At 35.3% G+C, this 23,864-nt stretch overlaps 2 protein-coding genes across 2 annotated transcripts; one reads left to right on the forward strand and one right to left on the reverse strand.

Moving 5' to 3' along the window:
• The first annotated feature begins 481 nt into the window (after nucleotides 1–481).
• Nucleotides 482–1,554, forward strand: LOC108943050 (uncharacterized mitochondrial protein AtMg00810-like). The gene is made up of 3 exons (XM_018766721.2): nucleotides 482–509; nucleotides 673–1,171; nucleotides 1,221–1,554. Exons 1-3 carry the CDS (start codon nucleotides 482–484, stop codon nucleotides 1,552–1,554), a joined length of 861 nt encoding a protein of 286 aa, XP_018622237.2.
• Nucleotides 1,555–10,696: 9,142 nt separating this feature from the next.
• Nucleotides 10,697–12,240, reverse strand: LOC104084445 (UPF0496 protein 1-like). The gene has a single exon (XM_070196958.1). The coding sequence runs from the start codon at nucleotides 12,110–12,112 to the stop codon at nucleotides 10,910–10,912; it is 1,203 nt and encodes a 400-aa protein (XP_070053059.1). The 5' UTR covers nucleotides 12,113–12,240; the 3' UTR covers nucleotides 10,697–10,909.
• Between the last annotated feature and the right edge of the window lie 11,624 nt (nucleotides 12,241–23,864).

Below are 23,864 nucleotides of genomic sequence, written 5' to 3' on the forward strand. Positions count from 1 at the left end.
CTGGAGTTCAGAAGCAGACAATGAGTTCACTTAGCATCATCATGTTACTGAGGATCAGGAACCCACTGACTCTCAGGTGGAGGAATCTGCCTCTCCAACTCCAACTAATGACCTCCCTATCAGTGCACCACAAGCCTCTGACATCCCTCAAACCACTAAAAACACAAGACCTCATAGACAAACAAAACAACCAATTTGGCTTAAGGACTATGTTACCACTAAACTACCAAGAAAACATATCTATCCCATGTCCAACCATTTGTCCTATAGTCACTTATCAGCTGCCTATCAAGCATATCTTCAAGCCTTTGCTTCTTCAATTGAGCGTACAAGAAAGTTGCAGCATATCATAATTGAGTGAATACTATGCAACAAGAGATTTAAGTCTTAGAAGACAATCATACATAGGACATTGTAGACCTACCACCTAATAAGTAAGCTATTGGGTCCAAATGGGTGTATAAAATCTAGTACAAAGCCAATGGTGAAGTTGGCAGATTTAAGGCTAGGTTAGTAGCCAAGGGGTACATACATCATGAGGGCTTAGATTACCATAAAATATTTTCCCTTGTAGCTATTGGTGTTGCAGCATCTAAAGGTTGGCCATTATTTCAAATCGATGTAAATAATGCATTTTTGCAAGAGGACTTATGTGAGGAAGTTTATATGCAGCTTCCCGGGGATTTCACAGTCAAGGGGAGTCCAGCGTATGTCGAATGCTTAAATCCTTTTATGGCTTAAAGCATGCCTCAAGGCAGTGGAATATTAAGCTAACGCATGCACTACTGGAAGATGGCTTCATTCAAAGTTCTCATGACCATTCACTATTCACTAAGAGACATGGAGCATATATTTTAATTGTGTTGGTGTATATAGATGATCTTCTAATATTAGGAAGTAGCAGTAGCTTGATACATGAGGCAAATGAGACCTTACACAAAAACTTTAAGATGAAGGACCTAGGGGAACTTAGATATTTCCTAGGAATTAAGGTAATGAGATCCAACAAAGGCATTTTACTCAACCAGAGAAAATATGCATTGTATTTGATCTCAGAAGTTGGTTTGAGTGCATGCAAGCCAGTCTCAACACCAATGGAACAAAATCACAATCTTACCACAATCGACTATGATAAGCATGTTGGTAATGTCAATGATGCTGCAGGAAACTGGTAGCTATTGAAAGTTAATTGGCAAGCTGTTGTACTTGACAATTACAAGGCCAGACATATATTTTGCAGTCCAAGTGTTGAGCCAGTTCATGCAACATCCTAAGGAATCACATATGGAAGTAGCATTGAGGGTTGTCAAATATATTAAGGGAAGCCCAAGATTAGGAATTCTGTTGAAAAGTGGAAACACTAATAGTCTCACACCATACTGTGACTCAGATTGGGTAGCATGTCCAAACACTAGAAGATCAGTTACAAGTTATGTGGTGAAATTAGGAGATTCTCTGTTGTCTTGGAAGTCAAAGAAGCAGCAAACTGTTAGTATAAGTTCTGCAGAAGCAGAGTATAGAAGCATAGCAGTAGCTATGGTAGAGTTAATGTAGATGAAAGGTTTAGTGCAAGAATTGGGAAACTAAGTAGAAGTACCTATACACCTACATTGCGACAGTAAGACAGCCTTGCAGATTGCTGCAAATCCAAATTTCCATCCGAGAAAAAAAACACATAGAAATTGATTGCCACTTTGTACGAGAAAGGATCAAGGAAGGGATAATCACAACCAATTACATCCTCACAAAGTAGCAAATGGAAGACATGATGACAAAAGGTCTCGGAGCATCTCAACACACACTTTTCTTAGGCAAGCTTGGAGTGCTCGATGTCTTTCACCCTCCAACTTGAGGAGGAGTGTTGTAATAGAGGAAATGTTCTAGGGGTCAGCTTGTAATAACATAAAGTTAGAGTATTTAGTTTTTATAGTTAGTTAGAGGTCGTTAACATTGTTCTATATAAGAATTAACAGACTTGTACTCAATACACAGGAAATGAAAATATTCTTTGTATTCTCTCTCTAGAACCTTCTTCTAATTATAGATTCCTACTCTTGCATATAGCAATTGATAGTGTTCCACACTGAATCTGAGTTAGTTGACAAAAAAATAGTATGGTATAAATTTTTCTATTGTCGAACCGAACCATTGCACCCCTGATGCGAATGCTTCATTTCAGCTGTTATGTCTTCATGAGCAACATATGGACTTTCTGATGTGGCCAAACACTCCATAGACTGGAATTTCATGCTTCGGATGGTAGAATTAGACAATTATGTTTTGAGGGAGAATATAATTTGCTTATTTTTATTTTCTAAGAAGATTCAATATGTCAAAAAGTCACAATTTAAACTGCAATATCAGAAGTTTGAATTTTACTGCAGCTTGATTAAAACTTTATAAAGGTAACTTGGACAGGAATCTTATAAAAAATTATATCGTCAAATTATTACCTTTTGCCTTCATGAATAACTTTCAAATATAGCATGTGAAAAAGGGTTCAGTAGAAAGTTAGTGAGAGAAAGTCCAACTTCTCTCTAGTTCCCACTATCAACAACTAAATGATTATTCCATCACCCAATCCAGCGAAACCTTCAATCCCTCCTAAACCTCTAGATATGCAAAACATCAACTCTACTACTGATCCTTTAATCTCCCCAAATATTTCGACACACAAACCCTCGTCTTCCTCCAAAGAAATACTGCTCGCGAGCCTACAACGTCAATTCCAAATATGCCCATGTACGTTCGAAAATGGTCTAAGAATACCTCTCGTTATACTATTGGGTTATCTATACCCCTGCAGTCATACTTTGGGTTCAAATATACCCCTCATTTAAACGGAGGGACATGTGTCATCTTTCTATTGGTCACTTCTAAATATCTCCTAATTAATTAAAAAAGTAATTTTCTAAAGCAATTTTTTGTTGTTATAAAAACTGGAAAAAACTGATTTTCTTTTACTAAAAACTGCTTTTAAAAACACGGAAATTTTTTTTCTAAAATAATATTTTTGTAAAAATTGAAAAAAAAATTGAAAAGCAATTTTCTAAAGAAATTAAAAACTGAAAAAAACTGAAATTCTTTAAACTAAAAACTGAATTTTTTTTTTTCCAGTTTTTACAAAAACATTGCTTTAGAAAATTGCTTTTCAGTTTTGTTTTTAGTTTTTACAAAAATAATTGCTTTAAAAATTATTTTCAGTTTTTTTAAAGCAATATTTTTCTAAAAACTGGAAAAAAATATTTTCGATTTTTTCAGTTTTTATTAAAAAAAATTCAATTTTTTTCAATTTTTACAAAAATATTGCTTTAGAAAATTACTTTTCAGTTTTTTTTTCCAGTTTTTACAAAAACAATATTTTAGAAAATATTTTTCAGTTTTTTTTAAAGCAGTTTTTTGTAAAAACTGAAAAAAAAAAAAATATTTTCGTTTTTTTCCAGTTTTTAGTAAAAAAAATTCAGTTTTTTCCAGTTTTTACAAAAAATAAATGCTTTAGAAAATTACTTTTTAATTAATTAAGAGATATTTAGAAGTGGCCAACAGGACGATGACACGTGTCCCTCCATTTAAATGAGGGGTATATTTGAACTCAAAGTATGAATGCAGGGGTATAGATAACCCAATTGTATAACGAGGGGTATTTTTAGATTATTTTCAAAAGTACAGGGGTATATTTGACCCTTTACCGTTTATTACATTGATGACGGCTGCAGCATTCTGAACAAGCAGATTTGTTAAACAAATACTTGAGATTGAGATATGGCTTAAAGCCTTAATCTTTTGACTGATTAAAGATTACTTAACTAGCTTAAGCTTCTTGGACCATTTAAAGTATTCATCTAGATTGAGTACAGATAGCAGCATTAGTCAAGTTCTTGCTATTTCATCACCTAAAATAGTTCATCAACTGGTGATGTTGTGGCCATTTAATGTGAGCAAAAGACATCAATTGGACATAGCAAAAATATTTCTTTGATATGCTAAATGAAAAGAATATTGGCAACATAAATGAAAACAGTACCGTTAATTAACCTGATAAGCTCAATATAAATAATTAAGATAAGAAATCAAAACCAATAAATAAATGCCTCTGAAAATTAAACTTTAGACTACTGAGAAAAAACCTAGAAAAACGTTAAAACCATGGTTAATAAAATGAAATTAGACTTTGATTTACTCACCTTTCGACTAAGGAGACAATTTAAATGGGATTTAATAAAATTAAATAGGTATAAAGGATGAGTCGGATTTCGGAGTGGGTCAAAAATAATTTTAGTGAGTCTCTTGCTATCTTTTAAATAGAAGAATTTAAAAATAAATAAATTACTACATTAGCTCAAATGACTTGAATGTAGTGAGTGACCTTGTATGTAAAATGACAAAAATAAAGTGACTTTTGCCATACAAAATAAAGAAATGTCTTTCTTAGATAATTTACCACTAGTAAAACTTCATTTGAATTTATTCTTTTCGGGTGCACAAGGATATATTAGTTTGGAAAACTAATGTATTAGTGGAGACACTGATAAGTAAATGACATTGTTCTTAAAAGGTTTCAACGCTAATGTGGCTTGGAGCTCGTTTAATTTAAGAAAGGCCAAATATATACACAACCTTTTAAATTTGGCACAAAATTTTACTTAGACACCTCAACTAAAATTTGTACTAATTAACCACCTTGTTAGGATCGGGAACTCGAGTATTGCGAAATTTAGCCAAACAATGTTATAATGACAACAACAAAGACAATGCAAGTTGATAACGATAATTAAAGCATATAAAGAAGACACCAATTTAATATAGTTCAGTCAGTGTGACCTACGTCCACAAGTGGAAATGAGCAAATTCACTATAGCAACAAGAGCAAAAAAGAGCTTACAAAATTAGAGTAAATACTCTAATTAATCCCAAATACCCCCGAGAGAATAATCTCACAAGATCACTCTAAAGAAAGGAGATCACACAAGTATTTTTCAACACTCAACTCTCTTACAAAATACTCTCAATTACTAAAGGAGGAGATGAAACAAGAAATGAAGACTCAAGTTTTGTTGGTGTGTTTAAAATGAACTAATGGCCTTTCCTTTTATAGGCAAAAAAGTCTTGGCCTCTTAGTTGTAAAAGAAAAGATACATCGTGTGCAAATGATATTCATCACACAATGCAATATTTTTGGGTCCCAAAGAATATATGGCAACAAAGTCTATTTTACAAATAGGCTTATGCTTATGTGAGATGGACTCCACTAGCCAAAATATTGGCCATAATTACAAATCTCCACCTTGGCCTAATTTTGGCTGATATAGTAAATTTGCTTCACTTTCTCCGCAAAAGCCTCAATGGGCGTATGACAAAATTTAATGCCATCAAAATTACACAAGTTGCCTGATACCGAAACTGTAGTGGGGCCTATAACAGTAGATCCCAATAAAGTATACAACGAACCAGATTTGTGTGCTTTCATGATCACAAGAGCACCTTGAAAAAATTTAAGAACTCCACCTTCGCCAGTAAATTTGCACCCAAGGGATTCTAAAGTTCCCAAAGAGATGAGATTTTTCTTCAACTCAGGAACATATCTAACATCGGTGAGAGTTCTCACCATACCATCGTGCATTCTGATTCGAATTGTACCTTTGTCAATAACGTTACAAGTAACATTGTTGCCCAGGTGGACAACCCCACCTTCAACTGAATCATATGTAGAAAACAAGTCCCTGCTAGGACACATATGATATGAACAACCGGAATCTAAAATTCACTCATTGTCTGATCTAAAACTAGTTTCAGTTGCTAAAAATATAGTTTCCTCAACCGGAATCCATTCTTTATGCTTTTCTTTATTTTTCAGTTTATAGCATTCAGAGATAATGTGACATTTCTTATAACAATAGCGACACTCTAAATTATTGTATCTGGATATGGAGTAGGATTTGCCCCTAACAAACAAAGTCAACTTCCGCTTGAGTTCCACTAGCTTCCCCAGTAATATCACTATCTATTTGTTCCTTTGATTTTAAGATAGATTTAATATCTTTATAAGAGATATTATCCTTTGCATAAATCATAGTATCTCATATATGCTTAAAAGATGGGGGTAGAGAACAATGCAATAACACATATTGATCCTCATCTTTAATTTCAGCATATATATTACTCAAATCCATAAGAATGGAATCAAAGATATAAAGATGAGAGAGAATAGAGGTACCATCACCCATACGAATTGTAAAAAGCCTCTGCTTCAGGTAAAGTCTATTTTCCACTGTCCTCTTCATGTATAAAGTTTTTAATTTTTCCTACATGCATTTGGCTGTGGTTTCTCTAAAAACTTAACGTAAAACCTCATTTGAGAGATTTAAGATGACCTGATTTTGCCTTTTTATCTATGACGGTAAACTCCTCGTCCGTCATTTTATCCGGCTTCTTCTTTCCTTGCAACGCCAAATCTAAGCCATCCTGAATTAGGATAGCTTCCATCTTTAATTGCCACATTCCGAAGTTTGCACTTCGGTCAAATTTCTCAACATAGGTCTTTGTTAGAGTTATTTTGGCTATTGAATCTGACCCGGTTAGATCCGGCTCTGATACTAATTTGTTAGAATCGGAAACTCGGGTAGTGCGAAATTTAGCCAAACAATATTATAGTGACAATAACAAAGACAATGCAAGTTGATAACAACAACAATTAAAGCATATAAAGAAGACACCAATTTAACGTGGTTCAGTCAGTGTGACCTACGTCCACAAGCGGAGAGGAACAAATTCACTATAGCAACAAGAGTACAAAAGATCATACAAAATTAGAGTAAATACTCTAATTAATCTCAAATACCCAGAGAGAATAACCTCACAAGATCGCTCCAAAGAAAGGGGATCACACAAGTATTTCCCAACACTCAAACTCTCTTACAAAATACTCTCAATTACTAAAGAAGGAGAAGAAACAAGAAATGAAGACTCAAGTCTTGTTGGTGTGTTTAAAATGAACTAATGACATTTCCTTTTATAAGCAAAAAAGCCTTGTCCTCTTAGTTGTAAAAGAAAAGATACAACTTGTGCAAATGATATCCACCACACAATGCAATATTTTTGGGTCCCAAAGAATATTGCCAACACAGTCTACTTTGCAAATAGGCTTATGCTTATGTGAGATGGACTCCACTATCATTTGACCATAATTACACAGCTTGGAACTCCTTACAAATTTTCACTTAGACATCTCAACTAAAAAAAAATTCCTATTGGCCACATGAACTCCATACAAAATATATCTATAGGCATATTTTGCAGACATGTAAATGTAGGTGTGTGTCATGTCTTACCAACGCGTAAAAGCTTTTACTGTATATTGCTCACCGGAAAATCATATAACAGAATCATGATAATTGGAACACTAAAAATATTTTCTAACAAATAATTTATTAAAAACTGATTATAATGCAAACAAATTTGGATAGTGTGTTGATGAAACTTTTCGAAATATAAAATTGATAACAATGTTCAAATGTTGATTGGAGCAGTAATGTGACATAAAGAATTAAGATTATTGAAAATACTTTCGCCCAAAAGGAAGAGAAGTCATTTTCAGAACTATTTTTTGATAACCAACATCTGAAAATAATTCACAAAATATTGTTTGTTATACCAAACACATTCAAGTGGAAAGGAAACAAGAAAAATGAGGACAACAAGGTCATAAAATTAGTAGGAAAAGTTGGTCTGCTTCTTTTTTCTTTTACTAAATTTCCAACAAAACTCAAACAAATAAGGTAACATAAAATTTCTGCATATAGATTCTAATAAACGCAGATACCTACAACCCCTATCCAAAAAGAAAAAGAAAAAAAGAAAGAAACAAGTAAAGGGAAAGGATCAAGACGGAAATAGTCTTAGGAAAATTATTCCCCCCCCAAACGTCTCTTGGGAATTCTAGCCCTTTAATCATATAATCAAACACCAAATGTTGTAGGTGAGCTGAATAACAGAAGCTCGTGCTTGCAAACTTGGCATAAAAGAAAAGAGAAGTACACTACCATTTTCCAGAATGCTACACTTTGTTACAGATAATGGTATATGCAAATGCACACATCCAGATGACACTCCAAAGGCAAAGACCAATACTAAAACTGAATATCTGGATGCAGTGGAAGCGAGACCATTTTTGGGACCATGTATAAGATGCTAGACTGTTATGCATGTGAAGCTTATGCATTTTTTATTTTTCCAAATTGTCAGAATGGATCCTTTGCACAGTCTTATAAAATTGCATTATGCAGCAAATAACACTAGTCAGTACTCAGTAGTAGACAAGCATGTTAGGAAATTTCGTCCAAGAAGGGCGACTAATAGCAATTTAGCGATCAAAGAAAATTTAGGCCTTTCATGTCTCAACTATAGGAAGGAAATAGAACATTTGGGTTTTCAATTTTAGGTTATAATTAGGCATGTCCTTGGGTGAGTTCGAGTCACCCCAAGAGCAAGGTGGGGAGTTCTTGGAGGGAGGGAGCCGAGGGTCTATCGGAAACAGCCTCTCTACCTCAGGGTAGGGATAAGGTCTGCGTACACACTACCATTCCCAGACCCCACTAGTGGGATTATACTGGGTTGTTATTATAATTAGGCATGTCCCAGTTATTGGAAGGAAAAGGTCAGAATTAGGCGTGTCACAACTACAGGAAGGAAATAGGTTAGAATTAGGCATGTCTCAGTCATAGCAAGGAAGTAGGGTGCAGAAACAAGATCCTATAAATCACCACAGAATTTGGAAGAACAAAGAATAAACAAGAAACAATCAATAATTATCATGCACCAACTACAAAGGTTGACAGTAGAACTTTTATCCCCTCTTCAGAAAGAAACACAAGAAATCCAAATCACTAAGGTACTGAAGAATTTTTCTTTTCTTACTGAAAAATATTAAAATTTAAAACGGATTGCACTTTTTGTCACCATTACTGTATCATACTACTGTTTGGTGTCGTGCAGTTTGACAAACATCCAAAACCAAGACAAACAAGCAAACAAGCAAGCACAAGCTAGCAAATTGAGGTGAAAATAGTTAACTCTGCCAGACCATTGTTCCTATGATATCACCTCCCTCTATCCACAGACCATCCAAAGAAAAGTATAAAAAAAAAAAAGATTAAAACATAAGCAAAAGAAGAAGAGAAAACTAAGATGGCTATGCATGAATAGATATAGTTACAGCTGAAATGAGTAGGATACAAGGATGCACCTGGTGAGTCCATCATTTCTAGTGTTATAAAATACATCAACTTAATAGAGAGTTCCACGAGGAACTGGCATTATGAGGTGAAAGGGCTTTGGCAGCAACACATGCCCCTGCACAAAGTTGAGAGCACATACGACCTGATGTTTGTGGCTTAATCTTAACCATTTTGAGATTTAAGTTGTAATTCGTCCAACAATTAATCAACTTTCAAATATTTCTCTTTGGAAGTACCACCAGTTTAATAAATACTGTAAAAGATGAAAAAAGGGTTTTGGCAGCAGCATATGTCGTTCACAGATTTGAGAGCACACATGGCCTGAGGTTCGTTAATCTCAAATCTTTCTGTATAGTTGCATCTGTCCAACGGTTAATCGGCTTCTCTTTGAAAATAACCATTAGTTTAATAAATCAAAAATAAGTTAAGCCCTTGCCAATGTCAAGAAGTTATTCAATGAAACTTCAAAAAATATTATCATCCTTACAAGAATGCAAAGAGTGACAAGTTTTACTTGTATGTTTATGCAGCCAAAGTTTCTACTGTATCAAGGAATATTGAGGTTGCACCAAATCCTTGAGTTGTTTCAACGAATGAAAAGAAATAATGGGAAAGAGGGTAGAGCTTCCAAAACTAAGAAGTCATAAGAAATAGGACTTCTCATAGCCTGGAAATTTAAGCATTATTCTCTGATTTTCTCGGTTTTTTTTTTCTCTTTCATAAGGATCAGCTCAAGCAAAAATGAGCACACATCACAATCCATGCATCATTTCTACTTCCCCATCTGCTCTTTTTGAAAATAAACTTCAAAAAAGATGAACCCCACCCATACGGGTCGTAAGAAAAGAGATGAACGGAGAAATCTAAACATATTAAGCTCTAAAAGCTTAATACATCAAAAAGAAACAATAGAATCATTCAAAAGCTTGTTCAACTCAGAATCACTGCATGTTACAAAATGAGGGCTTTCTTCGGATATGAAGTGATGACTTCATCCTATTTTGATAATGAACCATAACGAATATTTCTTGATCAAGACAAGTAATTAAAAGCCGCAATATTGCCAAATGTAGGCCTTCCATGGCAGAGCTGAACTTCAACATCTTAGGGTGTGTAATCAGCTCAAGAAATCCTTAAAGCAGTTAAACTTTAATTCTGCTCATAATTAGACTAACAATCTTGTGGGAATCCACCGGGTCGTTGTTGTTGCTGTTGTTATAATTAGACTAATAATCTTTTAAAAGAATCCGTAAAAACACCACTTGGCCAGTTATTACCAACTTTTAAAATCTTGAAATAAGAGAAAAAGATGTAGGAAAGTAGAGACAAAGCATCACATTTACCTATCAAGTGGCAAATATCAGCTCATTATCAACTAGAAAACGTGCTGCATTTCTTAATGACACCAAAGATTCTTCTTTTACAGAAACTTCCCAAGTCCTCCCCACTTGTTTGGATTCAAATTGAATCAATGTCATTTGTTATCAAAAATGTATAGTAACTCAATTAAAAACAGTAAGCCAAAAGAGATACACTAACAAAATGAGGACTATAACTTAATTTTCTGCAGGGGTCAGAAATCTCAAATCAACAGATCCAACAGAACATAGTTGGACCAACTTTTTACAAACATACATGGTATATGAACGAAAAGAAAATCAGCAAGACAGCTACTGTCAATCAAAGAACATACCAATGCCCTGATTCGAGCTACTGGGTTGACTGACAATCTTCCGCAAGATCACTGCTCGTGCCATCCTAATATCCTGGTTACATTTCTTGGCGTGCTGACTCAAAACCTCAATGGTCTCTGAAAAGCCATTTACATTCTTCTTGACCTCTTCCATTGCACTTGCGACTGCATCAGTTCCCTTAATTGCAAAATCAGCACTATGCAACAACCCCTCAACAATTATCTGCAATTTATCAGCCAAAACCCGAATATGCTCCAAGTCTTGAATCACAACAAAACTGCCAGCCTGCATCGAAGTCAATATCTCCCTCTCCCTCTTCAATTCATCCTCATACTTCTTCCACATTGAATTGATCCATTTCCCCACTGTCCCCAATGGCACTGAGGCCGCAGCTGCTAACGCCGTCACAATTGGTGGCGCTGTGACAGCTGCAGCAACAATTGAGCAAATGATAGCAGAAACAAACACAGTAGCAAAAATTATATTAGAAACTCTCTTCCATGTCTTTACTCTGCTCAATTTCTTATCAAGTTTACTCTTTTTCGACTTCAATTTCATCAACAAAGCTTCTTGCTGCAAATAAACCGTGTGAAATGAAGAAAAGAACTTAGCAGTAAAAGGGTCACCAGCAGCTTTAAAACTCTTCAACTGTTCCAAAGTTTCCGAAAACAGAAGCTTTGAATCCACTTCATTTGCACTGCTCTCATTCTCAAACTTGGTCAATGCCACAAGAATTATAGACTGACTAGTACGTGCACGTTCAAGAGAGTCATCAAGTGAAGAACAGAAGTTCATAATGTGAATGCTGCTTTCAAGGTAATCCTTAACAAGATCAAATAAATCAGGGTCTTTCCAAATATCTTTTTTGCTTTCAAGAATGAAATTGACAACCCCTTGGTTCATATCTAAGAAGCATAAAGTAACCTCACGTAAAGAGTCAAGAGAAAGGGACCTATGGTCCATGTTAACAGCTATGGAATTCAGTGCTAATGATGTTCTTGCTTGAAGAGCTGAATCAAACCGTTGAAGTTCCGGATCTTCTTCACATGCTGATTGGTATGAGCTTAGATCTGGTGAAACATCAGAATTTGAGCTTGTTTCTGGTCGTGTCGCCGGTAAACCTGCCGGCACCGGAGGAGAAGATGGTGGGGTCTGGTTTTGGGGTCTAGCACACTGATTACCCATTTTATTGCAAAAGTTTCAAACACACAACAAAATGAGCTTGTAGAAATGAGGTTTTAGGGGTCCTGAAAATTCAGTTTAAGATTCGTGTGTGAGGGGGTTTTTTGGGGGGGGGGAGGGGGGGGAGTGGGTAACTGCTAGGAAGTAACATGAGGAAGGGGAAGTTGACAAAGTCAAGGGGAGGGGTAAAATGAGAATTGGAATTTTCAAATCTAGAATCTTCTTTTTATTGTCTGAAAAAGACATGGTAGATATTTGACAAGGATATACTAACAGAGTTTGATGAGGCAAAGTAGATTCTATTGTCTAAATTATTGTAGTGTGTGCTTTGGAAATATTGTACCTTGTGCATTGAGGTTTAAAACATCAACCTGTTTTGTAATTTTAAAATTTCAGAAGATAATAAGGTGGCTGGTCAACTTTAAGAAATCTTTAGCTCGCTTTTGGTAACATAGATTGTACCTTATCCATTGAGGTTTATGACATTAAATTATTTTGTGATTTTAAGTATTTAAAAGATAAAAAGGTGGTTGGTCAAATTTAAGAATATTTTTATTTCGTTGTTGGTAATACAAGTGTTTCCCAAGTATTAATATGTCTCATACTCAGGTCACTGTCTGTCAATAAAGATGGTTATCATTAATATCTAAGAGAAGGCCCCTAGTGTTTTTTCTCTTCTTTTTTTATTTTTATTTTTCCAAAGAAGTCTACTAGTCAACTATAGATGTTTTGTGGTCACTTCTTTTGACCAAAATACTACTCTTATTGAGCTGCCATATCCTCGTACATAAAGCTTCCTACTACCTTATGGTGGGAAAAGGGTCACGTATACTTTTGTTTGCTTTCGTATATTGTTCATATTTAACCTTCGTTATATTATCTGGCCAAATTTTTCTATATCATTATATTATCCGATCAAATTTACCCCATCATCAGCAAATTTTAAAATTTATCCTTGATCTGTCAAGTAATCCAAAATTTTCCAATTTTTTTTATTTAAATCACTTGTTCTTCTTGCTCCACTATTTTACAAAATTACTATAGATGTGAATGTTATAGCCTACTAGACTATAAAAATTATTCATGGATATTTTTAATTACCAATGCATCCACTTCTCTTCTCGTGATAATAGGTTTGGAATTTGGTTTAAAATTTTATTTATTTTTCAATCATATACACGCCATAGAAATCAATGGGTCTATTTATTATGTATTATATGCAATTGATCATCATGTATGTATATTCGAATATATTTTGTTATTGTCTGGTTAGTATAAAGTTCGATTGACTAACTTAAGAGTGTACAATGCGTAGGCGTTTGATTAAAATAAAGTTGAATTCGACGATGTAAAGTCTTCAAGGATAACTTCTATCACTAATACTTGCAAAGTCTCCATGCCTTTGGTGCAACCAATTCATTAAAGTTGAAAAGTCATAAATACTTTTGAAATTTAGACATGCTATCTAGTTTAGATTCTTCAATTTACTATACTTTGTTCACAAACCGTTGTATTATTTTAATATTTTTTTCTCTTATTTTTTCTCTATTAAGAAGGCAGGTAAATGTCAATTATTTCAAAAATAGTGGATCAAGAAGAAGAGTAAGTGACTTAATGAAAATGATTTGGGAGATTTTGGGTCACCTGACGGAGTGAAGGGTAATTTTTAAAAGTTTGCTGATGGTATGGGTAATTTTTGCCGGATAGTATAATGATAGGGGTAAATTTGGCCAAATAGTATAATTGAGGTTAAATGTAGAGAATATCCGAAAATAGATGGTTATATTTGGCCCTTTTCCCACCTTATGGTTCCTGTGCTTAATTCTGAAAAAGGAAAATACCATTTTACATTTTTAAAATCGGTGTGATATAGCACCCAAAAAACTGTATTTAAAAGAAAAAGAAACAAATATTTTTTAAAAATAAGAGAAAAGAAAAAAGATTTTCTTAAATGCAACAATCATCATATTTCGGCTCCTGTTACGTTTTGCATGTCTAACGTATGCCTTTTTTGTATTTGCGCCATGTTATTTTTTATTTATTTTATTGTATGATTTGCACGCTCGCTTCTTTAATTTTTTGCAAAACATAAAAATTAGTCTTCTTTAAATTTTCCAAGAGGGAAAGATAGAAAATACAAATAATAAAAAAGGACATGGCATATCACTAAAAAAGAATTTTGGAAAAAAGATATTGGTCTCTTTCCCCTAAAAATTAAACCTTAGGCAACAAATCTCAATCAACAATAAAAACTCTAGAAAACCCCATCAAGAATTCATTAACCCCCTATCAAATAAACACCTAAAAAAAATATGAAAAAGATAATAATACTGAATATTATTATATAACCATCAGCGAACACGGAATATTTTTTGCTCAAGATTTCGTTCAACATTTCAAAATTTTATGCTCATGTTAAGGTTATATTTAACTTTGAGTAAGGTGAGTTGTATAATAACAATATATATATATATATATATATATATATATATATATATATATATATATATATATATATTAGAGAGAACATAATTTTAGTTGCAATGTTTTTGGTATTATGCGCTTTTAGGGAAAAAGTCAAACGTCATTTTTTAAAGTTCTTTTTTAGTTTTATGTCATTTTTTTGTATTTGTATTTATTATTTTTCCCTCTTGAAAAATTTAAGAAATAGCGATTTTATTATTATGCAAGAAAATAATGAGGTTAGGGTGCAAATCATAAAAAAAAAAAAAAATAGGACAAGGTATGTAGTACATTACCAATATAGTTATTGATTGACAAGGTAATTTATTAAAATATGTTGTATCAACTTTCAAAGTAATATAACTTTATTTTAAATTTATTAATTTTAAAAAATTAAAAAGTGTTTAAAATTAATGATTCTTACCGTCTTACTGGTGTAAGCACAAAAAATTTAATTGGATTAATTGCTAGGTCCATGTATTTGGGTTTAATTTAAATCCAGTTTTATTTGAGTTGAATAATTAATTTGGACTTTACAAATTAAATAAGTTTACTTTATATTTAAGCCCAAAGTCCATTTCAACTTGAGGCCCAAGTTCATGCCATGTATTAAAGTGACCTATCATGTCTAGTCAAATTCAAGGCCAACAGGCCGCCAAGTATCCAAAGTGACATGTCTTGGCTAATTGCATACTAACTCTATCACATACTCTTTTGTGATAGACTTGATGACTCACATGAGCTAAAAAGAACCAAGCAAGAGAGTTCATATATAATTGGACTGCTTATCCTCTACAATTATAGATAGAGGGTTACATAACTCTCTCGGATCATCCATCATTAGACAGAGCATCCGAAGTTGGTGAAGGCATCTGCAAGTAGAGAAATCCAGAATCAACTACATAATCATCATCCTTAGTTCGAAAAGATATTGCTTTAGTCCTCGAATATTGAAGTACTGCTCGACATTCTCGTTGATTAAATACATCGTGAGGTCTATCTCACCCTTAGTTCGAGCAAGACGCCGCTTTAATCTTCGAAATACCAAAGTGTTGCCCAATATTCTTAGCGATCAAATACATCATAAGAAGGCCCATATCATCCTAGATGCAAGAAAGACTCTACTTCAGCCCCCGAATCACAGAAAATTTTGAATAGAAGAGGACAGTGGAGAATATCACATGGATGTTTGTTGGGTCCAAACGCACATACAAGCATACGCAGTCGACAAGTAATAATGTCCGATCTAAGCTATTTATGAATTTAATGCTCAAGTGAGTGTTAAGAAGATGATTGTGATTTTTATAACTAAATTACTACGAACTAATAAACAAGCAAGAAAATAAGATCACAAAATGGCGCAAACAAACACTTAGGAAGAATTCAATGAGATGGAGATATTCCAGGGTTATGGGATTAACATCTCTCTTATTGCTTTTTTGGGTTGATGTAATCACTTGACTTATCTAATTTGTTGATTAACAGGGTTTACTATGCTCGCGAGTTCTTTCGACGTTTCACTCGCCTATTCAAGCCAACCTAAGACTATATGTCTATAGAATCAAACTTGACAAGAACACATGTATATTTCCTGCAAAATTAACCAAGTAAGGCAACTAGAATATGTCTATCCTAATCACGAATCTATTATCCGATGCTCAGATTCAAAAACTTACTCTATTCAATTTTATGTGCAATTTACATTTCTCACTTTCGAGTTCAACTATAAATTCGTAGATAGTACTCTATTGTTGGCTACGCAATAGAATAATTGAGTGTAAGATTGAATAAACAAATTAATATGATAAAGTCAAGCAAAACAATCAACCGTCAATTTATAATAGTCAAGAACGATCCATAACCACAGAATAATAAGGTTCTTAGTCACTCATGTTCATAACAATCATCAAAATACAAACATAAAAGCTATGAATACTAAAAGAAGAATGGAAGAATTGATGAATTCCGTGCTCCCGAGAGTTTTATACTCGTGTTTCTCTCTCAAAGTCGCATCTCCACCTCCAAAATAGGTTTAGGTTTATTTTTATACAAGTTGGGAGTGTCTTGGGGTCGAAATAACCAAGTCCAGGGCAAAATAGGACAAGTCCACATCACCAACACCCAGGGTAGCGTGGGGCACTAGCCATGGCGCTGGAAATTTTGTGCTTATGGAAACTGCGGTATAGGTAGCGCCCCATGCTACATGTGGCGCTACTTTGTGGCTTTTTCTCGTTTCTTCCCCTTTTCGCTTCAATTCACGTAGCTTCGTCCCAAATTACTTCCGGATGATTCCTACACATAAAAATATTATTAATTAGCACAAATTATTACATTACATATCCAAAATCTATGAATTATGAGTAAAATGAGAGGCAATATACATATAAATATACATACTTCAAGCCTAATATCAACGCTGGTTTGGGAGTTTTTTTGTAGAAGAAATGAAGGGTAAACTAGCTGGGAGATTAGAGAAATTGAACTAGGAAAATGTTATGACCCGGCCGGTCGTTTTGTGTATTGTAGCCCCATTCCTTTATTTAGTGCCTCTCATCTTCTTGTTTTTGTGGTTATGTGACTTGCCGTGATGGTTAGATTGATTTCAGGGAAGTTTCTGAGTGTATTGGGACACTTAGTCCCAAGGTTGGAAGCCTAGTTTGAAAGGGTTGACCAAAGTTTGACTTCTATGTAGACGATCCCAGAACAGTATATTAATGATTCCAATAGCTTTGTATGATAATTTTGGACTTAGGCGTATATCCAGATATGGATTTAGAGGTCCGTAGGTTGATTTGGTGCTTTTTGGCAAAAGTTGGAAGGTTTATAGGTTTGGTCGGAAGTTGACTTTGTTGATATCGAATTTCGATTTTTGTTCCGTAATTTGGAATAGGTCTGTTGTATCACTTGGGACTTGCATAAAAAAATTGAGGCCATTTAGAGTTGATTTGATATAGTTCGATATGAGTTTTAGAAGTTGGAAGTTCATTAGGATTGAATTGGGGTGAGATTCATGATTTTGGTGTTGTTTGATGTGATATGAGGCTTCAAGTAAGTTCATATTGTATTTTGGCACTTGTTGGTATGTTTGGTTGGGGTCTCTGAGGCCTCGGGCATGTTTCGAATTATTGGCGGATCATTTTTGGACTTTGAAAGATTGTTGAAGTTTTTTGGAGTTCTGGTACAATCGCACCTGCGAGGGTTTGTTCGTAGGTGCGAGGCCGCATAAGCGGTCTGGTGATCGCAGAAGCGGACTAGGTGGGACTTGGGGTGGAGCGCAGATGCGAGGTGGTTGTCGCATCTACGAGCCCGTAGATGCGGAAAAGTTGGCACAGAAGTGAACGTGGGCGGAGGCCTGGGAGTTCGCAGATGCGGAAGGGGGATCGCAAAAGCGGTCCCACAGGTGCGAAGAAGGGACCGCATGTGCACATGGTCAGGATTTAGGTTGTTTTTGCAGATGCGGGATCGCTGGGCAGAAGGTTCATATAAAGGGTTTGGTCATTTTTCTCATAATTGAAATTTTGGAGCTCGGTTGGAGGCGTTTTTGTGAGGCTTTTTTCTATAATTGGAGATGTAAGTGAATTTATTCACTTTTGATGTTAGATATTGATTACCCATTGATTATTACTCCTAGTTTATATGAGTTTTAGGTAAAATTTGGAAATTTTAGACTATGTTGGAGAGTGAGATTCGATGATTTAAAGGTCGATTTGTGGTTGGAATTGGATAAAATTTATATGGTTGGAATCGTATTTGAATGGGTATTCGGAATGTATGAATTTTGTCGAGTTCCGTGGTATGGACCCCAGGTTAACCTTTTGGGTTGACTTTACATATTGGATTCAAGACCTTAGCTTTATGGTGTGGGGGTTGTTTTCTTTGGCTATTATTGATGATATTAAGTTCTTTTGGCTAGATTTAAGTCGCTCGGAGGCCAATTTGCGTGGCAAGGGCTTTTTGGAGTATTGATTTGCGCATTTTGAGATAAGTAACATATCTAAACTTAAATTAGAGAGTATTTAACTCTGAAAACTATATTACATGAGAGGTACTGTGGTGTTGCACACGCTAGGTGATGGACGTGTGTGCATGCACCGAAGTGTTCATGATTAGAGGTAGTTTTTAGACTATTATGAGATTTGTTTTGCTATCATGCCTCATTGTATTCGTGTCTTTTCTACTTGTATAGTTATTTGAGCTATAATTCATGTTAGAAACTATGTCTAGGCTATGTGCTACTTATTTGAGACATGATAGGGCAATTCTTGATGTTTCTGAGCAATTTCCTTAATTGCACATATACTCTCAGTCGTGATGCTATATCCGTGTATGATATCTCTGCCAAAGTAGTTTCTTATTTGATTTCTCACATGTTAATACCTCATATGTGTAACACTGTTGAACTGAGTATTGTGAGATATGATTATTTGAGACTTGAGCAGTTAATGACTGAGCATGGTCCATACATCCGATTTGGTATTAATTTTGAGGTGACACGTACTCCAGGCTCATATTGGGCTAAGTGTTATTGATTTGGGGTGACGCGTACACCAGGCCCCTTATTTGGGCTATGTGACTATGATTAGCGCTTGTGCAGGATTTGTCCCTCCGGAGTCTGACATAATAGCAGTGGGCACAAACACAATATTATATATACGTGCTTTGGTGATGGGCATTTATGACAGGTGCCCGTACAATACTAAGTGTTATTGTGTGGTTATTCTTAATGGTTTCATTGTGATATCGTTGATTTGACATAGATATGTACATTCCTCATGCTAGCTGATAAATGAAATGTTTTTTCCGTGTTGAGCTTAAACTGTTATACTTGGAAAGCATAGCTAAATTCCTAAAATGTGAACGAGCTGAACATAATATCATTGAGTTGTCCGCTTCTATTGTTTCCTTTATATCCTAAACTGTTATTGGCTATTGATATTGGTCTCTGATTGTTTCTTCTGAGCTCGTCACTACTTTCAGCCCAAGGTTAGGTTTGTTACTTATTGAGTACATTGGATCGGTTATACTCATACTACACTCTGCACTTCATGTGCAGATCCAGGTACTTCCAGACGTGGTGACTGCTAGAGTTGTGTTGATACCGGTACTTTAGGAGACTACGAGATAGCTGTTATGTCGTTCATAAATCTTGAAGTTCTCTTTCATTATTTCTATTATTACTGTTCTACTATTCAGATAGTTGTATTGAAGATTTGGTCTTGTATTGTAATACTCAGTAGTGCTCATATGCTCATTGACACAAGATCATTGGGATGGTAGTAACAGTATTGTTGGTGTTATTTTATGATATTTCCATTGTTGAGGTTATTAAACCATGTTTATCCGAATTTGTTATATTTGTGTGACTGTTGGCTTGCCTAGCAAGTAGTGTTAGGCGTCGTCGCGGCTCCGGTGAGAGTTGGGTCATGATAGAAAAATTATGTAACACAACAAACATATACACTTATATTTACTATTTGTAGCTATTATTTTAGAAAATTACCATTAGTAGCTATATTTAAATTTTATAGAAAATTCATCTATATTGAAATAAGAGATAATTGTTTCGAACCAGAACAAGAGATAAACAAGATCTCGTAGCTCTATTGGTTAGAGCGCCTTCACTGCGCGTCTGAATACAAGTAATACAAGCTGGTAACTATAGGCTGAAGGATGCAAGGTGAGTTGTTGCTTATGTCAAACTATCAGCTTTCTGTCCGTTTGATATTTTTTTTATATATATAACTCCATTTGGTAATTAAAGTTATTTTACTTACCAAAGAAAAAAGTCAGTAACTTAAAACATTTGTTGCAAACAACTGGTAACTCTCATGACCACCATTTGATAGGCAAGCTAACAAATAACAAAATAAAGGCAATACATAAGGTAAATTAACATGATATCATAAATAAAAGATAAAAACTCAGAGAAGTATATCAAGTCTAAAACCAACGACCATCTAACACCTCTTAGAAACTGGAGTCACTGAGTACATGAGCATCTACAACATAACTAAATACAAAGTCTAGAATAAATAATACATTGTTCAAAGCAAATAAAAAGTAACAAGACCGTAAGATAGGTGACTCCAAGGCATGCGAATGAGAGTACATCCTCAAATTGGTGTTTTGACAATTCCGATAGGTTCGTATAATATTTTTGGACTTGTACACATGTTTGATTGGGGTCCGGGGTAACCCGAACGCATTTCGGTGCATTATGTGAAAGATTGTGAAAATGAGTTTTCAAGTTGAAATCTTGAATTTTGATGATCATTCTTGTTATTTGATGTTATTTTGATGATTTGAGGTAGTGAGCGAGTTTATATGATGTTATTATACTTGTGTGAATGTTCGGATGGGAGCCCGGGGGGCTCGGGTGAGTTTCAAATCAGTTTTGGACTTGTTGAATTGATGGTTTACTACTGGTGTCTCAGTGCTTCCTGATCGTGAAGCCACTATCTTGATCGCGAAGGGGAAAGTTGGGGTTAGGGCTGGATTCTCTTTGCGAACGCGTAGGACTGGGGGGGACTGCCCTTCGCAAACGCGGCAAACCCCTCACGAACGCGTAGCTTTGGGCTGGCTAGGGGAAGACAAGGGAGTTATTCATCGCGAACGCAACCCTTTGGTCATGAATGCGGAGGCTTGGCTGGGTGATGCCTTCTCGAACGCGATGCAAACTTCGCAAACGCGAAGGCCAACGGGCATGTGTGCTTCGCGAATGCGGCAGGAGCTTCACAATTTTTTGTCATTTTACACCATTTCTGAAACCTAGAGCTCGGACTAAAGAGGTTTTTGAAGATATTTTAATCCCAACTTTATTGATAAGTTTGTTTTAACTAGTTTTGATATATTTCCATAATCACCCATTGATTTTTAACTTAAATCTATGAATTTCATGGTAGAAATTAGGGGTTTTGGATAGAATTTAGGAATTTTGTAAAATTTAGATTTAAACCTCAGATTAAGGTCGGATTTTGAAAACAATCACATAATCGAGCTCGGGGGTGAATGAGTAATTTTGTTTTGGACTAAATCTCGGATTTTGACCAAATGGGCCTAGGGTTGACTTTTGTTGACTTTTTTAATTTAGCTAAAGATTGAACCTTTTTCATTCGTAGATAGTTTCTAAAGTTATTTTGAATTGTTTGAACGATAATTGGTTAGATTCAGTTGGTTTAGAGGGTTGTTTAAAGAAAAAGTCATGGTTGATTATTGATTTGATTGCAAAAAGAGGTAAGTGTCACGTTTAACTTTGACTTAAGGGAATTAGGACTTGTTGGTCTATTTACTGCATGAATTATATATGGAGAGGGTGTATCTACAAGGTGATGAGTGTATATGTGCTGTCATGGGTTGAAGCACGCGGGTTGGAAAATTTACCTTTATATCATCACTTATTCCATGTTATCTCTTGTTACATGCTTTGATTGCTACATGAACTTATTTATTATACATGCCTTACTTGTTATCTATTATTTCGTTGTTACCTGTTTCAATTTATTCATTTCTCGCTCGCTGTCTGCTTACCTGCTATATGTTCATACTTGTATTAATCGTATATCTTCATTGTCTCATGTCTTTACTTGCTTTTATTCTCTTTACATTATTTGTTGTACTTTATTATGCTATATTTGATTGTGTGAGTCATTTAGCTATTCTTGTATTAGTGAATTGTCGAGGTTTGTGATTACATAGTATTGGTTATTCTCCATTTGTCATGGTAGTTCCTCGATGTCATGTATGCTTTATTTCCTTTTTGTGTTGAGATTACGTTATTGGTCGTGTTGAGCTGTTTATATTAATGAGTTGTTATTGGGAATAGGTTGCGCACCGCAACAGTATTGAAATGAATTGATAATGGGATCAGGTTTTACGCTGCAACAGATAATAATATGATATTGGGATCGGGTTGCATGCCGCAACAGTTATTATGTTAATGTGCGATCGGATTGTGCGCCGCAACGAAGTATGATATGTTATAATATTTATAGATATAATGTTCTATTCTAGTACTATGTTATGAGCATTTTGAGAGGATGTTGTTTCGGGGCCCTCTGTTAGTTGACCTTCGGGTCCCGTTCTTATGAGGGTATCAGTTTTCTTTATATTTTGTTGTCTTTTATTTATTGCCCGTATAAGTTTATTGTGAGTGTCTTGTCATAGCTTCCTCATACTTCGTCGAGGTTGGGCTAGACAATTGTAGAATACATGAGATCGGTTGTACTCATACTATATTTCTGTACTTCTTATGCAGATATTAGTGTTGGTCCTAGCGGAGCGTAGAGGAGACTGCTCAAATTCGACTTCTACAGGCGACTTGAGGTATATCTGCTTGGCGTTCACAGTCCCTAAAGTCCCCTTCTATCATGTTTTACAAATTCAGACCGTTGTATTTCATTTCAGACGTTATTTATAGTATTCTAGTCTCTCATGTACTTGTGACTCCGGATTTTTGGGAATTATAATAGACTATATTGCTTATGTATTTACCTCATGTATTTCAGAGTTTATCAGTCATTAATTATTATTTTTCTGCTTTTAAATTGTTAAAAACGGTTTATTAATTAGCAAAAATTAGCTTGCCTAGCAAGTGGATGTTAGGCGCCATCATGACCTCATAATTGGGATTTTAGATCATGACAAGTTGGTATCAGAGCCCTAGGTTGCCTAGGTCTCACGAGTCATGATAAAGCTAAGTAGAGTCTTGAGGATCGGTACAGAGACATTTGTACTTATCTTCTAGAGATTATAAGGCCTTTAGAAAAATTCACTTCTTTCTTACTTAGTCGTGCGACTTTATTCTATTGCTGAAGTTTGGACCATTCTATTCTTGTCCTCTCACAGATGGTGAGTAGACGTACAACATCCACAACTGGTTAGGAGTCGACGCCCCAGGTTCCTACCACTACCAGGGGTAGAGGCCGAGGAATAGCCAGAGGTAGAGGTAGAGCTTAACTAAGAGCATGTACAACAATACTTATAGGAGAGCCTCTGATCGAGCCGGGGGAGGAGATCTCGATTTAGACTACTCCAGGTAGACTAGCACAGGTCCTAGATGGGCTCATTACTACCCGAATACTTCAAGATGCCCCAGTCCACTTGGTAGGCCTTACGGATAATGTGGTCTAGGTCGGGCATTTCCTGTAGCACTAGCCGTCTCTCAGGCTGGGGGAGTAGTCCAGACTCCTGCTACTCACACTCCAGAGTAGATGGCTCTTATATATCAGACCACGTCAATTCCAATAGTTGGAGCGGTAAAATTTGTTATAGATACACAGTCTGGGGATGGACA

Source organism: Nicotiana tomentosiformis, chromosome 3, assembly GCF_000390325.3.
Source record: "Nicotiana tomentosiformis chromosome 3, ASM39032v3, whole genome shotgun sequence".
NCBI classification, from domain to species: Eukaryota; Viridiplantae; Streptophyta; class Magnoliopsida; order Solanales; family Solanaceae; genus Nicotiana; species Nicotiana tomentosiformis.

Coding starts and splice junctions, on each gene's coding strand:
- LOC104084445 (XM_070196958.1), bottom strand. CDS start 12,112: ATGGGTAATCAGTGTGCTAGACCCCAAAACCAGACCCCACCATCTTCT.
- LOC108943050 (XM_018766721.2), top strand. CDS start 482: ATGGTGAAGTTGGCAGATTTAAGGCTAG. Junction 510..672: donor GTTGGCAGATTTAAGGCTAG/GTTAGTAGCCAA, acceptor GTTTATATGCAG/CTTCCCGGGGATTTCACAGT. Junction 1,172..1,220: donor AATGATGCTGCAGGAAACTG/GTAGCTATTGAA, acceptor GACAATTACAAG/GCCAGACATATATTTTGCAG.